Genomic DNA, 15,196 nt, shown 5'->3' with positions numbered 1-15,196 from the left:
GTCATGACTGGGGTGATGTCCTGGGTCGGTTAAGAGCCAGAGTCCCAAGAATGCATCGATAAATCTCAGTGAATGGCAGTTCGGAGGGAGTGGCCAACCAGGGGACACAGGGACTGGTATGAGGATCTTAAGGGCTGTGGAGGCCAAAGTGGATCTAGGACACAGGAGGAGGGGGCTCTGGGTGGACACAGGTCCAGGCTAGCTTCAGCACCTGTATTTTGGACCTCAGCGTCCCTCTCTGGCCCTCTGGCTCCAACCCAAGGACCTCTCTGCTTCATTGAGTCCATCTGCCAGAGACCTTCTTCCTCTTTTGTGACTTGGCGTCACAGTGCAAAGGGCTGAGCCTTACAGTCGCACAGAGAACTCAATGCCTAAGAGAGGAGAGGGTCCAGGGAGGTGTGGGCCAGTGGATTAGCTGGAAGACTGTGAAGCAGAGGTTCCCAGGGCTATGGCTGACGCCATCACATATGCAGACCTGCGCTTTGTGAAAGCACCCTTGAAGAACAGCGCATCTAGCCATCTAGGACAGGGTAAGTCCTGCTTGCTCCCCCCACCCCCACTCCGCAGACCTCACTTCAGACTCCAACTTTGGAGCTTTTCCCTTTCCAGACTGTGAGGCCTATGAGGATGGGGAACTCACCTACGAGAATGTGCAAGTGTCTCCAGTCCCAGGGGGGCCACCAGGCTTGGCTTCCCCTACACTAGCGGACAAAGCAGGTAAGTATGGAGGACCAGGGACGCCTACAGAGAGTGTCTTCATCCCGGGAGTGCAGAGCAGTCTTGGAGAAAGAAGCAGGGCTATTTCTGAGAAAGAGATGTCAGAGAGCCAAGGGGAGGAGGAGCGGGAGGTGTACACGGTTAGCTGAGTTTTCAGGATCCGGGCAGCCCGGTGTGAGAGTGGTTTCAGTGGAAAACAGGAGTGGGGAGGACGTGGAAGAAGTACGAAGGGCCACCGACAAAGGATCCTAAGAAAATGATAAGGAAGAGATAACGGGACACCCAGGAGAGAAATGAGGTACATGAGGGGAATGTGGAAAAAAGGACTTTCGAGAGATGACCACCTGGTTGGCACTTCTGGGGACAAGCAAGAGGAGAGCTGAGTTCATCCCAAAAGTTCGAAGGCGACAGGGACGTGTGCCCCAGTGGCAGCAGATGAAGTCCAGAGAGTGATGCGGCTGTTCCACGGCACTTAGCTCAGGACGACTAGGGTCTCAGCGTGGCGTGGGGCTGGAGAGAAGGGAGGTTACTGGGACTTTCCATCCTCACTTCGGGCGCTCCCCTTCCGCAGGGGTCCGGTCAGAGCAACCAACTGCGACCTGGAGCTCTGTGAAGTCGTCTGCTCTCGGGCAGATTCCCCGCTGTGCGTATTCTTACCCCTCCTTCTCCCCTCCCCTTCCCCTTCCCCCGCAGCCCCAGCGTGCCATTCACCAGCTGCCCGCCCGGCGGGCGCAGGGCACTGGGATATCAGACGCTAAGTACCCACGTGCATTCTGGAGGGGTGGGGCTGGGTTCGGCCCCGTGCCAGATGAGCCTTTGGGACTTCCATGATAGCCCAGCCACTCCACTACCTACCCCAACCCGGTAGCGATTGTTGCCACATGGAGTCCCAGGTCACAATTCCCCTGTTCGGATGGTCTCTAGTCACGTGCCTCCAGGTTCCTTCCCTGTATGAAATTTAGTTTCTTCAGCCAGGTAAGGCCCCCTCCATCCTTTTGAACAGTGACCGTCCCCAGCACTTACTACCCCCTGCCGGACAAAATCTGTTTAGGAATGCTTTCGTTTTCTCTCACTGTAGCTTCCTGGGGCTGACTGCCTATCATCCCTGTCCCCTAAGGTCCTACAATCTGCTTGCAATACTTCTTGCTTGGCCTCCTCGTGTCCTGTCTGATGTTAGGGGTAGCTGTCATCTGCCTGGGAGTTCGCTGTGAGTATGGGGGTCCCTCCTTCCCCACTCATTCTAAATACCTTCCCTTCTCTCCTGCCAAGTGGCCTTTCCTTAGCACAGCTCAAAGGCACTGTCCCAACACCCTTGGCTTTTGGGTCTGGTTTCCAGCTAGGACTACCCTGGAGGGCTCCTGCCTTCTTATTCTTACCCAGTTCAGGGTTCCTTAAACTCTAGGCAGCCAGATCTTAAGTTCAGGACATGATACAGGAAGTTTCAAGAAGTAGAAAAGGTTGATGCTGAAGCCTTAGAGCACCAGGGTACAGCTGGAGGAAGTGCACCCAAGTCTCCCTGCAGCACCCCTCACCCCCAACAAGGGTCTCCACATGTAGCCCAGGCTGGCCTCCAGTTTGCTATCCTCCTATCTCAGCCTTCCCTGGATTGGATACAGGTGTGTGGTGCTACACCCAACCAGTCTCTCCTCTGGCCAAACAGATCTGCAGGTGTCTTGGCAGTTCCAGGAGGGGACCAGGATTTGGGAAGCCACCAATAGCAGCTTGCAGCAGCAGCTCAGGGAGAAGATAAGTCAGCTGAGGCAGAAGGAGGTGGAGCTTCGGGAGTCTCAGAGAGAGCTGACCTCCAGCCAGGACAGGTTACAGGAGAAGCAGAAGACTCAGGAGGACACTGAGCAGCTACTGCAAGCCTGCCAGGCTGAGAGAGAGAAGACCAAGGAGAACTTGAGAAACGAGGAGGAGCGGAGGAGGGTCCTGGACCAGAAGTTGACAAGCACGCAGGAGACACTGAGACGCTTCTTCTCTGGTTCATCAGGTATCTGCTCTGGGATCGGGGAGATGGGGCTGGTGGCCCATGAGAGATGGATTAGGAGTCTCTAGTGGCTGGGTTTGTCTAGCTCTCAGAAGTCAGTGAGTTGTTCAGGGAAAGAGCAGTGAGCCATACAGTGTCTGACCTGGGCTATGTGAACTCGGTTATTGATGAGGACCAAGATGCACACTGGACTTATGGGGGTGCACCCAGCTCTATGGCGGCTCATGAGTGAGAAGAGGAAGCTGTCTCCAGCAACTCACTTCACATTGTCCAAATCTTTCTGATTCAGGGGGCATCTAGATGATCAGTGATCAGGGGCTTGCTATCTTCCCATAGCAAGATTACAGGCACCCATCCTTAGCTCTCATTTCCTTAAGCTCCTGTTTTTTTCTGAGTCGTATGTGTAAATGTGTGCCTCTCCTTTCCCCCAACTCCTCTGTGCATGCAAGTGTGTTTTGCACACATGTGTTTGTGCGTACACAGGTCAATGAAGAGACTCTTCATTGAAGCAGGGAATCTCAAGCAAACCCAGAGCTCATCGATATGGCTATAGCAAGCTTTCTGTGAGGATTCTCTGCCCCTGCCTTCCACTCACTTGGCATTTACTTAGTTACTTAGTCTTATTTACTTTTCTATTGCTGTGACAAAACACCACGACCAAGGCAACTTATAAATGTTTAATTGGTTTGTGGTTTCAGAGGGCTAGAGTCCATGATGGTGGAGACAGGAACAGCTGAGAGCTCACATCTTGATCCACAAGCAGGAGACAGAGAGGGCACACTGTGGGTAGCAGGAGTTTTTGAAACCTCAAGCCTAGCCTGGCCCCACATCCTTCCATAAGGCCACACCTCCTAGTCCTTCCCAAACAGTTATGTCAACTGGGGAGCAAGTATTCAAATAGCTAAGCCTCTGAGGGCCTTCTTGTTCAAGCCTCCACACTCAGGTTTGGTTCTCATGCTTGTGTGGCAAGTGCTCTAACCACTGACCCACCCTAGTTATGGGGAAATCCTCCAAAACCATAAGTCTGATCACGCTGTCCCTGCCTTGGCCATGTCATTCTTTGTTTTTTTTTTTTTTTTTTTTTTTTTGAGACAGGGTTTCTCTGTATAGCCCAGGCTGTCCTGGAACTCACTTTGTAGACCAGGCTGGCCTTGAACTCAGAAATCCACCTGCCTCTGCCTCCCGAGTGCTGGGATTAAAGGTGTGCACCACCACACCCAGCTCAGGGTTTCATTTCTTAAAGATAAGCCAGAAAAGAACAGAGGTAAGCATTTTTAAGTAGAACCAAGTCTGTCTGCTTACAGAGTTGTAGAGAGAGATGTGGCCGTGGGCTAGAGGAGTGTGACAAAGCTCTGAATGTTCCATGGAGATGTTTAGGGCTTAAATGGAATGAATGAGTGAATGAATGAATGAATGAATGAATGAAGCCCATTGATCAATATGGGAGCTAGGCAAGGTTGCCTAGTGTTAGGGCAGATATTAATTTTTCTGAAACCAGGGACAGTAAAACTAATTCCGCTAGAAAGATCTTCCCATATTGTGAAGAAGTAACATGTTTCCAGAAGAGGTAAAAAGACGGTAAAGATCAAGGGCTAAAGCTGATGGGGACATGGTGGAGAGAGACCTTAGGGACTATAGTTAACAACCAGCTGGCCAGCGGGTCACTCTGGGTTGTCCCAAGGGTTGTGGCTGTCACATTCTTTCTGCTTTGTAGACACCTGCTGTCCATGTGGATGGGTTCAGCATCAGGACAGGTGCTTTTTCATCTCACATACCCTCAGAAGCCTGGAGGAGAGCCAGAACTACTGTGAATCTCTGTCCTCCAAACTGGCAGCGTTCAGTGACTCTTCTAAGTACACCTATCAAGTGAGCATGGCCTTATCTGTATTCTGAGATGGAGGTATTTAAAGGGGTGTATGTCATCGAGTCGGGACTGGCAGTGCACATCTGCACTCATGCCATGGTTTGCACTGCTTGCCCAAGACAGATATGGAAGTCACACTGTTAGCCAGTAAGTGTGGCAGTAGCTTCCAGTCCCATGTTATCCCATGGCTCCCATTGCTTAGCATGGGCGAGAGCTGGTGTCTGAGCCATCTCCACTTCAGTCTGCGTCTTGGCTTGCTGGCCTGCCCCTTGACTGCTTAAGTCTTCATTGGCTCCTCTCAGGCAGGGTGCCAACCCCCTGACACTCTGAGACTGGGGTTCACTTCAATTCTTACCCTGCTTGGAGGTGAGATGGAGAGTGAGCCTGTGTCTGCAGCGCTGGAAGGATGCGGGAGCAATTGATTCATGTAGTAAATGGGTGTGGCCTCGTGCTAAGTGAAATTCACAGGTCCCTAGGGTGCCCCCATTTTACTCCATATTCTCATTGTTCTTCAGTACTTCTCTGATGCCCCTCAGGTTTCTCTGCCCAGCATCTTAGAGAAGTTGCTAGACGTTTCAAAATCATATTGGATCCAGCGTGTGAGCCGTACTGCAGATTATCCACAAAGTGGGAAGAAGCAGAGGTATTGTCAAATGTTTCTCATAAAGGCATATTACTTCCTTACGCCCGGCTCCCAGAACTCCTCCACCAATCAGTATTGTGATTTCTTGTTTCTTCTACTTAACTGTTTAGGGTATGAAAAACAAAATGTGTTGGGGAAGGGGTGCCATGTGGCAGAGGACAGCTTGAGGGAGTCAGTTCTCTACCGTGTGGGTCTCAGGGACTGTACCCAGGCTGTAGTCCTACCTGCTAAGCCATCTCACTGACCTGCATTCTTATCCCATATTACATCCATAGTGCCTGGAGGTCTCTAGTGCATACTTAAAAAAATTGCAGTGGTGGCGCACGCCTTTAATCCCAGCACTCAGGAGGCAGAGGCAGGCGGATTTCTGAGTTTGAGGCCAGCCTGGTCTACAGAGTGAGTTCTAGGACAGCCAGGGCTACACAGAGAAACCCTGTCTCAAAATATTCCTGTAATCCTAGCACTCAGAAGTAGAGGAAGGATTGTTAAGGCCAGTGTGGGCTACACAGCAAGACCCCTTCCCACATCTCTAAAAACAAAAACAAATTAGGCTGAGAGAAGAGATTTCAGCAAGGCTTCTCGGCCAGAGGAGTGCTGGCATTGACCTCACTAAGCCTTGACAGGCTGCCCAAACTTGCTTAGTCTACGCCAACTGGGGCACTAGAACTCTCTCAGGAAAGCAGAGCAACTGCAGTTTTGCTCCAGGAACCCCAAAGCAGGGTGGCTACCTCATGTTCCATGGGGTTTGAGGTCTATGTATGACTCCTGAGTGCTGACTCCTGGGTGCTGGGATTAAATGTGTGCACCATTGCACCAAGCTCCTTACGTGCAGTTTTCCTCTGTGGTCTTAAGGCCTGTGGGAACTGAAGTTCCAAAACCTGTTCCTGAACCATGTGACCCTAGCAGGAGATAAGATTTAGACTAAGTTTTGCAAAGAGCAAGGTGAAGGGGGCTTGCAGGGGTCTAAAGTGTATCCCAACTGTTCACCATGTCTGCATCTTACTCTCAAAGCTCATATTGTTACGTGATAGAACATTACTACCAGACGTGGGGAAAAATTGTTTACAAGTGTACAGATCCTCACCCCTGCATTTGCGAGTTGGAGGCTTTCAGGTTTCCTGATGGGACCCATCTGAACTGAATCGGGTAAGCAAGAGATTAGGCATAGGTGTGTGGACAGAGGACAAGAGGGAAAATTTGTCCCCTCATCTGTCACGTCCACTACCTTCAGTGTCTCAATCTGCTTACATAGGGCTGGGCTGGGCAGGGAAGGGGGACAGATGTGGCCTGGAACAGAAGAGGTGCTGGGGGGACATAGGATGAGAGCTAATGACAGTCAACTGTAGCTCACTGATGCTTTATTTTCCAGACACTTGAACAAGACCTTGTGACCTACATCCTTAACCTACGCCTGCCAATTTTTAAGACTGCTATTCCTCCAGCACCCCCTCACTCTTGGGCATGCCCAGCTAAGGGTTGATTCTGGTCTGGCGACCTGCTGCTTGCTTGAACGCTGCTCCAGAAACTGGACTATTCTTGGGAAGAGTAAAGAAGCCTCCAGAAAAGACTTGACCTTCCTTAAGAACTTCCCAAACAGAGATGGGTCGGGGAGGGCGCTCCGCTGAGTGGATGGATGGCCCGGAGCCAGCCAGGCAGTTTTATTGAAATATTTTTAAATACTTTGCACGTGTTAGTCCTGTGTGTCAGCAATGCTGTGTCTAGTTCGGTGATCCCAATGGGACAGCGAAGCCAGGGGCCGGCTAGGAAGTGCTCTGTCCATTGAGAACATGCTGACGCTCCCCTACACGGGGAGAAGAGCTAGTCAGCCCATCTGGGGCTGGCATTGTCCAGCAAGTGCACTCTGTCCTTACAGGGTCCCCGAAGGCCAAGGTTGGAAGCCTGAGATCACAGGCCTCACCGCTAAGAGCGTGCCCCAGGCAGCTGCAGGCTGGGCGTGGGTGGCTTGGCATGATGCCCTCGGTGGCAGAGAAGACTGCCCGCCTCACAGTTCAAGTTGCGGTAGCGGGCAACAGCTGGGGTAGGGCGGGGGCACATGGATAGGAAGCCAAAGCTGAAGGGGCCGAGGCAGCAGCCAGGGCAGGGCAGCCCCTCCTCCTGCTCCCGGGGAGCGGATGGGGGCGGTGAGGGTTCTGTCCGCTCCAGGGCTGCTGCCCGGGGAAGGCTATGCTGTGCCCGGTTCCAGGGCTCCCTAGCCCACCCTTGTGGGGAGTTCACCACCACAGCAGGGGGGTTATTGTTGAGGGGAGGTCCTGATCTAGGGGACCAGGGCTGCGAGGCTGAGGAACAAGTACTGATGAAGTTGTCAGTGGCCACAGCCAGAGGCAGCTGGGGAGCCGGGCCTGGGGGCTCTGGCTCAGGGCTGCTGCCCTCGCAGTCCATCCTCTCCTCAGTCGGGGGGCCCACGGGGGAAGGGCCAGGACCTGGCAGTGCAGTCTCCATCCGTCGGGGGAGCTCAGGGGATGAAGGTAGTGAGCGACAGCGGCGGACAGGGGTCTCGGGCTGGACCGGGGTGTCTGGAGTGGTCACCAAGGGCAGCTGGGTAGAGGTCAGTGGTGATGGTGGAACCAGGGGCAGTGGAGTGGCCGGCTTGCAGGGGGTGTCCAGCAGCTTGATCTTGCCACCCCTGAGGTCTTCCCTCAGTGAGAAGGGGTTGACTCGTGTTAGATTATCCCCCCAGCTGGGGGGTGATTCTGGCGAAGGTGGCAGGAAAAGGTCTGACCGGCTTCGGGAGAGCCGGGGGTCTGGCCTGGGAAGTGTGGCAGAGGGACCTCCTCTTGGAACGGACCCTGTAGAAGGAGAGGTCTCATCACTGTTCTCAGCATCTGCTCCAGGCTGAGGCCCTGAATCTCCAGGAACGTGGTGGGACAAGAGCTTAAGAAAGGAAGTCCTACAGGTGCTCGGGAAGGGACAGTTATTTCCAGCTCCCTTGTTTACTTAAAAAAACAAAAGTATTCATGTGTCTGTATGAACACGTGTGTGAACCAAGAACCACAGGACACTAAAGTTGTCATGGAGGTCGGAGGTCAGAGGACATCTTTCAGGAGTCAGTTTTCTGCTTCCATGATGTAGTGCCTAGAAGGCCTTATACAAACGCCTGTACCTGTCGAGCCATCTCACCAGCCCCGCCCGCCATCTTTCTATCTACCATTTCTTTCCTACCTCTGCTGCCTTGGGTTCTAGCAATGAAAACCATCTTCTGTGAGATGCCACTCCATCCCACCAGACTTCCCACCTTTTTAACTCAGCGATCCAATTAGCCTCCTCCAGATAACTGACTCTCAGGAGAGGCAGGACTTCTGCTGGGTCAACGTCATGCTCACTCACCCTGATTGTATGTAGTCAAGGGAGCCTTGGCAAGGGGCGTCTTGGCGAGGGGCATGGCCTCAGGCAGCTGCTCTAGGATCTGTTCCAGGTGCTGGGTAATTTCAGTAAAAGGGGCCCGGGTGCTGGGTTCCATCTGATGGATAAAGACAGGGCAGCTTCGCCCAGGGCTCACGAAGACAGTGAGTTTCCCCATTATCTCCCGTCTTAGAAGACAACTCACGGATGGGGTCAGGGAAGGGGTGACACTTACGCTGCAGCAGTGGATGGCCAGAAGCAGGAAAGGTAGCGGACAGTCATTTCCCACCAAAGTTCGGAAAGCAGGCACATCCAGGCCAAAGTCCTGTGGGGACAGAGGTGGGGCTTCCCGTTAGCCTTCAGTGGGCTCTCCATGTGCCCCACTGTGAGGATCAAGCTCCACAGAGCCCCTCTTGGTTGAGGCACCCAGAGCGGTTACCTCACCTCAGTGCGGGGTAGGTAGTCAGGGTCTGCAGGCACTCGGGCGATGAGCTCACAGAGGACGATCCCAAAGGCGAAGACATCGGCCTGGAAGTAGGTGGACCGCGCCAAGGGGGAGGAGTTAGTGGTTATCTTGTGTTGGAAGGGTGGCAGTGAGGGATAAGGGAGAAGGCTGGGGGTTCCCAAATCTATAGGAGGGTTGTCGGATGGGGCTCTATCTCAAGATTCAAGATCTCTTACCTTCTCATCATACAGCTCTCCCCGCAACACCTCTGGAGCCATCCAGTACGGGGAGCCCACCACAGCCAAGGGCTCCTTCCTTGCCCCTTCCCTGCAGAGGCAGGGTGGTCAGATCTCCAGTTCAGACATCTCCCGCAAACTAAAGGGGATGGGGCAAGCCTCCTCTCCATCCACAGAGAATACCCCTGGGGGGGGGTCACTCATGTATAGGGCGCCCCTGGCAGGCTTGGGGTAAGAAGGGCGTTCACCTTACCTATACACAGGAATCTTTTCAGCCAGCCCGAAGTCACCCACAACAGCCGTGAAGCCTCGGTCTTCCCTTCGGACCAGACAGTTCTGACACACACACACACACAAGCGTCCTCGCACACGCGTCCCTGCTCTCTGGTCTTCCAGTACACACCCCAAGCCCCGGGTCACTACAGCACTAAGCACTACCCCACCCTCCCTCCCTGTTCTCCAATGGACCTCATTATCGCCACCTCACCCAGCACTCAGTTCCCCAGACCTCCTGCCATCTCCATTCTTTAATAGTTTCCAACACCTTGGCACCCCGACATCCTAACATATCTACTGCCCACATGCCAACATCCACAGGTCAATTACAACTTAACAGTCACAAACCCTCTCATCGTTCCACCCACCTTGACCAGCCTACCTTGGATGTGAGGTCTCGGTGAAACACACCTTTGGCGTGTAGGTACCGTAGGCCTTGCGCAATGTCCAGGGCTAGGTGGAGCCTGACTGGCCAGGAGAGGGGTTCCGGGGAGCTGAGCAGCTGTTCCAGGGTGCCCCCATTCATATACTGGGACACAGGTAAAGACAAGGGAAGTGAATTGTCAAGGCTCAGTCTGTGCTCTGTGCCTGCCACTCCTAAGACAGTTGACACTCAGGAGGCTCACAAAGATCAGAAGGGTTGGTGGGTCTGTGCTCTAAGGTTCCCATTTATATACTAGGCTGCCCTGTCTCTCACAGTAGGACTATGTGCAGCTATGTCATTGAATACATCTAAATACAACCAGACATTCTTTTGTTACACCAGCTCTTGCTTTAGTCTACTCCACGTGTAGCTAGTGGTTCCTGTGTTGGATCCATCATGGGCCGGCAGAGATACACAGACTAACTCCAGCTGAGTATTCTAATAAATGGTTTGCCCACAGGGAAGTTCAGGAGGCCTCTAGCTGGAGGAGGTCCTGAGGTCCTGGGCAGGCAGGTGGCTTCTTTTTAATTTCCCAGCAGACCCACCAAGATCACTGACACTCTCACTTGGGGGTGTGGTATCTTCCTTCTTTCCTGGCCTATACTTAATGCTTACCTCTGTAAGCGCGTGCAGCTGCCCTTGGTGCACACAGACCCCCATGAACCTGAAAGGTGATGGGGATAAAGGATAGGCTGTAAGAGCCCCGGGCTCCAGCGCATCTCCCTCCTTTCCCGAGGGACTTTTCCTCCTGCCCAGCAAGCTGTCCAGCAAGAGGCTAGGCCGTTCACCTGAGGATGTTAGGGTGCCGGAGCCGGTTCATCAGCTGCACCTCCCTTAGCGTGTTGCTCCGGTTACTGGGGAGCTTGTTCATCTTCAGCACCATGACTTGTCCCGACTGTCGGTGCCGAACCTGGGGGAGGCCAAGGCTCGGTGTGTGCCCGACAGATTGGGTGGCTGCTAGCTCAAGTCGGATCTCTAACCCAGGCTGCGGGGCCCCTAAGTTCTAGCCTCCCGTCCAAGGCTCGGTCCCGCCCCTCTGTCCTCTCTGCGGGTCCTACCTTGTAGACCTCAGAGAAGAAACCGGCCCCGATCTTCTCTGCGCAGTCGAAATCGTCCACACGCGCCAGGCTGGACACGGCGCTGCGGAGGGCCCGATAGGAGGAGGGCCGGCCCCGGCCCGGGCCTCCGCCTGCGCCCCCCGGCCCCTCCCCCGGAGCCTCTCCAGGCCCGGGGCCCCGCAGCGGCGGCCGTTCCCCGGCCATGGCCGGGCCTCCAGCCCCGGCCTGCTTCACATGGCCGGATCCCCGGGACCCGGGCAGGCCGCGCTCGCCATGGGCGCCGGCCCAACCCGATCCCGGGGGCCGGGACTGCCGCCCGGTGGACTCCTCGAGGACCTGCCGAAGGTCCTGGGCCCGCCCCCGCCGCGCCGGCGAGTTGGGCCCGGTGGAACGCCGCGGCTCTCCGCTCTGCGCGGGGCCGGGGCCGGGGCCGGGGCCTGGGCCTGGGCCGGGCGGCGGCGGCGGCGGCGGCGCTCCCGGGCGCCGGCGGCGGGCTCCCCGCGGGCGGCTGCTGCTCCGCTTCGCCGCCGAGCTCAGGCTGCGCGGCCTGCCCGGGGCGGGGCCGGGCCCGGTCTGCGGTTAACTCCTTGGAGCCCGGGCTGCGGCCCGGCCACGCCCCCTCAGGTGCGTCCCCCGCGCGTAGGCCGGGGCCGTGAATCACAGGACGACTTGAGGGTTGACTGCCGGCGCGAATCCTCCTGCGCCCTGGGCTCCACGGATCGACCCCGCTGCCTGCCCGGTCTGAGTCCAACTCCGACTGCCCATTTCAGGGGGGCTTCTGACCCCGACACCCTAAATCCCGGGGCTCGCGAACACCTGTCTTCTCCGATCGTGGTACCCAGGGCTGTAGGGAGCCTCTGGCCTCCGCATCCCTGACCTGTCCCCGACCCCTTCTCACTCCATCTCCATCCCCCTGAGTAAAGTTGAGATCCCGACGCTCGATCCGGTGACCACCCCTCTTCCTTCTTTGTCCTAATAACCCTCTCTTCGGAGAAGCCTGCACCTGCAAGGAAGCCCCGCCCTCGGCAGGATCCCGCCCCCTCAAAGGCCGCTGCCCCTCGGAGCCCGCTCTCCTCCGGGGGACCTTTCCTTCGGATGACACTGCCACATCCGTGTGTTCCCTGAGCCCCTAAGTGCTGCACCCCCTCCTCTTTGTGTTCCTCTCACTAAAAGAGACCTCGCAGAGTGACTCGGCTAGTCATTGTGACCCCTCCTCTCAAGGTGACTCCTCCCCTCGCTAGCGCCCAGCGGTGTGACCCCTTTCGGCAGGTTGCGCCCCGCGTCGGTAGACGCCAGGGTGCCCCCTCAGGCCAGAGGAGGAGGTGCAGAGGCCTCTGCAGCGGTTGGGATCCTCGGAGTGCGCACGCCCGGGCTCGGGACGTGGCTTTCGCTGTTGCCGACGTTTCCGGCTCTGCCGCGGACTCCTCCCCTCAAGGTCATGGGGGAGATAGCCAATCGTCGCTAGGGTTGCGTGACGTCACTGGATCCCGGCAGAGGTCTCCTGGCATCCGTGAGCCTCCTGCCACCTCGCGGCGGAATGGAGTGAGGGCAGGCTGAATGTGCAAGGCGCTCTTGAGAGTGCACCGTATAAGGGAATCATTCAGGTTTGGAGAGAGAACAGTCGTTTGCTCTAGAAAAGCAGAGTAGGGCAATGCGTGTTCTTTTTCCCAGGGACTCTGGTATCAGCAAAACATACTCGTCGCATTAAATTAGAGTTAATTCTGAGAACCTATTTATAATCTTTTGTGTAGAGATTGAAACAGGATCTTGCTCTGTAGCCCGTGCTGGCTTTGAATTCATACCACTCCTGTGCTGGGATAACAAACATATGCTACCCCGCCTGGCAGGAATTTATTTTCTATAGTTTGTGCAAGGTCTGCAGACACTCGGAATTTGTACCTGTAGGGTACCCTCATTGTAGTAAGCTTAACTGACACTGGATTCTGCCCTGTGAGTTATATTTGAGGATCAATGCCTGTGACAGTAGTTTCATGCTGAATTGTGAGTGTGTATTTAGGAAGGGCGCTGTGGTGGTTATGGTGAGGGGGAGTGTTTAGGAAGAAGGCCTTGTGGTGGTTCCCTCTGCTGGGGATGAAAGACTGAACTAGGATACACTAGTAGAAGAGAGGAGGGTATGTTAATGCGCCTGAGAAGCTGTGTGTGTGTGTGTGTGTGTGTGTGTGTGTGTGTGTGTGTGTGTGTATGCTGGTCCCCCAGATTCATCTTCATCGTTAGGTTTCTATCAAGGTTTAAAACTGGATGATGTCATCAGTTTTTAAAAGTAGTTCAGGTGGAGAAACTGTTGAGGGTAGGAGGTAGATTATTATCATCAGCAATACTGATGGTCACAGAGACGATGTACTGTCACCCAGGGAGCATGCATGTGCACACTCCCTTCTTTCTCATGTAAATATACCTGCTTTCAGATACCCTCTGTGCCTGTGACTATCCTGGGAGTAACTCATGGCCACATGTTTTGTCCACATGTCTGTCCCCTCACCCAGTTATTTGGTGCATAGCTATGACATCATTTTACCAAGGATTAGAAAAAGGAATCTTGGGGCTGGAGAGATGGCTCAGTGGTTAAGAACATTGAAGGTCCTGAGTTCAAATCCAAGCAACCATATGGTGGCTTACCACCATCAACACAGCTACAGTGTATTCATATACATAAAATAAATAAATATTTTTAAAAAAGAAAAAGGAATCTTCATTAAATCATAGTGTCATTGTTGTGTGGTGGTCTGGCGTGGCTGTGTATTCAAATGCTAAAAACTGTATCCCATGATACAGTTCCCTGGTTGCTCCAAGACAAGCAGGCCCTCAACTCTACCAGCTCTGGTTGTATATTCATGACTGGTTAGTAAAGATGCCTAGAGCCTAGAGCTGGCAGAGGAGGCTGAAGGTTCCCGGGCTTGTGTTCTCAGGTACAGAAGAGGGGACAGAACGAAGGGAGGGCAGAGTGGGGTGGTGTGGATTGTGAGCACTTGGCCACCAGGGCCAGCCTGTTGGAGTGGGAGTGGCCTGCGTGGAATGTGGCAAGTGATATCTTGGGGTTATTGACAAGAAAGCAGACAAAATTAGCCCAGAGGGTTGCCATCTGCCCAACTCTAGTGCTGTTGAGGTTTATTATAAAGGTTTGTATCTTTTAGTTGGGTGGTAAATGATCTAAGGTGGAGTAGAAACCCCACATAATATCTACCACAACATTGTCGTGCCTTTAAAAACGAATAAAAGACATGACGACTTGAGCTTGAAGCCTGGGATGCAGGCAAAGGTGGAAGGGGAGCATCAACTCCACAGACTTACCCTCTGACCTCCACATGCGTGTCCTGATGTGTGTGTGAGAGCATCAACTCCACAGACTTACCCTCTGACCTCCACATACACACACAGAATAATAAAAAATAAAAATGTAAAAACTAATAAAAGTCAGATGAATAACTATGGTCCTAGTGTTCAGGAGGCTGAGGCAGGAGGATCACGAGGCTAGGCTACAGAGCAAGAACTTTTTTTTTAAAATCAAGCCAAACCAAGCAATAATTTCTTAATATATTAATATGTTCATTTTTATTTTATTTTATTTATTAATATCTTAATAAGTTCATATTTTTCTTTATGTTGGGTTTTCAAAATTGTCAAAATTGCCTACTTTAATCAAAATCTAAATGAGATCCTTAATTTGCTTCTACAGTAGCTTTTAACCTTCTAAAATTGCTTATCTACTCTCCATCTTTCCCATTATTAGTTAACAATTTTTGTTATTTTTTTTAAAGATTTATTTATTTATTATATGTAAGTACACTGTAGCTGTCTTCAGACACTCCAGAAGAGGGAGTCAGGTCTTGTTACGGGTGGTTGTGAGCCACCATGTGGTTGCGGGGATTTGAACTCTGGACCTTCGGAAGAGCAGTTGGGTGCTCTTACCCACTGAGCCATCTCGCCAGCCCAATTTTTGTTATTTTTATGTGCATGTATGTTTTGCCTGCATGTATATCAGTGCACAGTGTACATGCCTGCTACCCACAGAGGCCAGAAGAAGATACTGGATACCCTGGAACTGGAGTCACAGATGGCTGTGAGCCTCCATGTGAATGCTGGGAATAGAACCTGGTCCTCTGGAAGAGCAGCCAGTGTTTGTAACAGTTGAGCCATCTCTCCAGGCTCCGATGATGATGATGAT

General features: G+C 53.4%; 2 protein-coding genes across 5 annotated transcripts; one reads left to right on the top strand and one right to left on the bottom strand.

The window, feature by feature from the left end:
• Positions 1 to 448: 448 nt before the first annotated feature.
• Cd72 (CD72 molecule) lies at positions 449 to 6,355 on the top strand. 4 transcript variants are annotated; one of them, XM_021222384.1, is made up of 8 exons: positions 449 to 530; positions 610 to 717; positions 1,289 to 1,360; positions 1,835 to 1,924; positions 2,378 to 2,710; positions 4,422 to 4,573; positions 5,108 to 5,214; positions 6,226 to 6,355. In XM_021222384.1, exons 1-8 carry the CDS (start codon positions 449 to 451, stop codon positions 6,353 to 6,355), a joined length of 1,074 nt encoding a protein of 357 aa, XP_021078043.1. The 4 variants fall into 4 exon arrangements, with proteins under 4 accessions (XP_021078043.1, XP_021078042.1, XP_021078044.1 ...); XM_021222383.1 differs by having other exon boundaries at positions 5,087 to 5,214; XM_021222385.1 differs by lacking the exon at positions 1,289 to 1,360 and having other exon boundaries at positions 5,087 to 5,214.
• Positions 6,356 to 6,558: 203 nt separating this feature from the next.
• Positions 6,559 to 12,737, bottom strand: Tesk1 (testis associated actin remodelling kinase 1). The gene is made up of 10 exons (XM_021222327.2): positions 11,014 to 12,737; positions 10,744 to 10,865; positions 10,571 to 10,619; positions 9,914 to 10,060; positions 9,509 to 9,591; positions 9,256 to 9,346; positions 9,019 to 9,102; positions 8,810 to 8,899; positions 8,560 to 8,692; positions 6,559 to 8,021 (listed from the first exon to the last, which is right to left on the bottom strand). Exons 1-10 carry the CDS (start codon positions 11,215 to 11,217, stop codon positions 7,135 to 7,137), a joined length of 1,890 nt encoding a protein of 629 aa, XP_021077986.1. The 5' UTR covers positions 11,218 to 12,737; the 3' UTR covers positions 6,559 to 7,134.
• Between the last annotated feature and the right edge of the window lie 2,459 nt (positions 12,738 to 15,196).

The sequence above is a fragment of the Mus pahari genome, chromosome 22 (assembly GCF_900095145.1).
Source record: "Mus pahari chromosome 22, PAHARI_EIJ_v1.1, whole genome shotgun sequence".
Taxonomy (NCBI): Eukaryota; Metazoa; Chordata; class Mammalia; order Rodentia; family Muridae; genus Mus; species Mus pahari.
The sequence above is the reverse complement of the archived record's forward strand: the minus strand, read 5'-3'. Positions and strand labels throughout refer to the sequence as shown.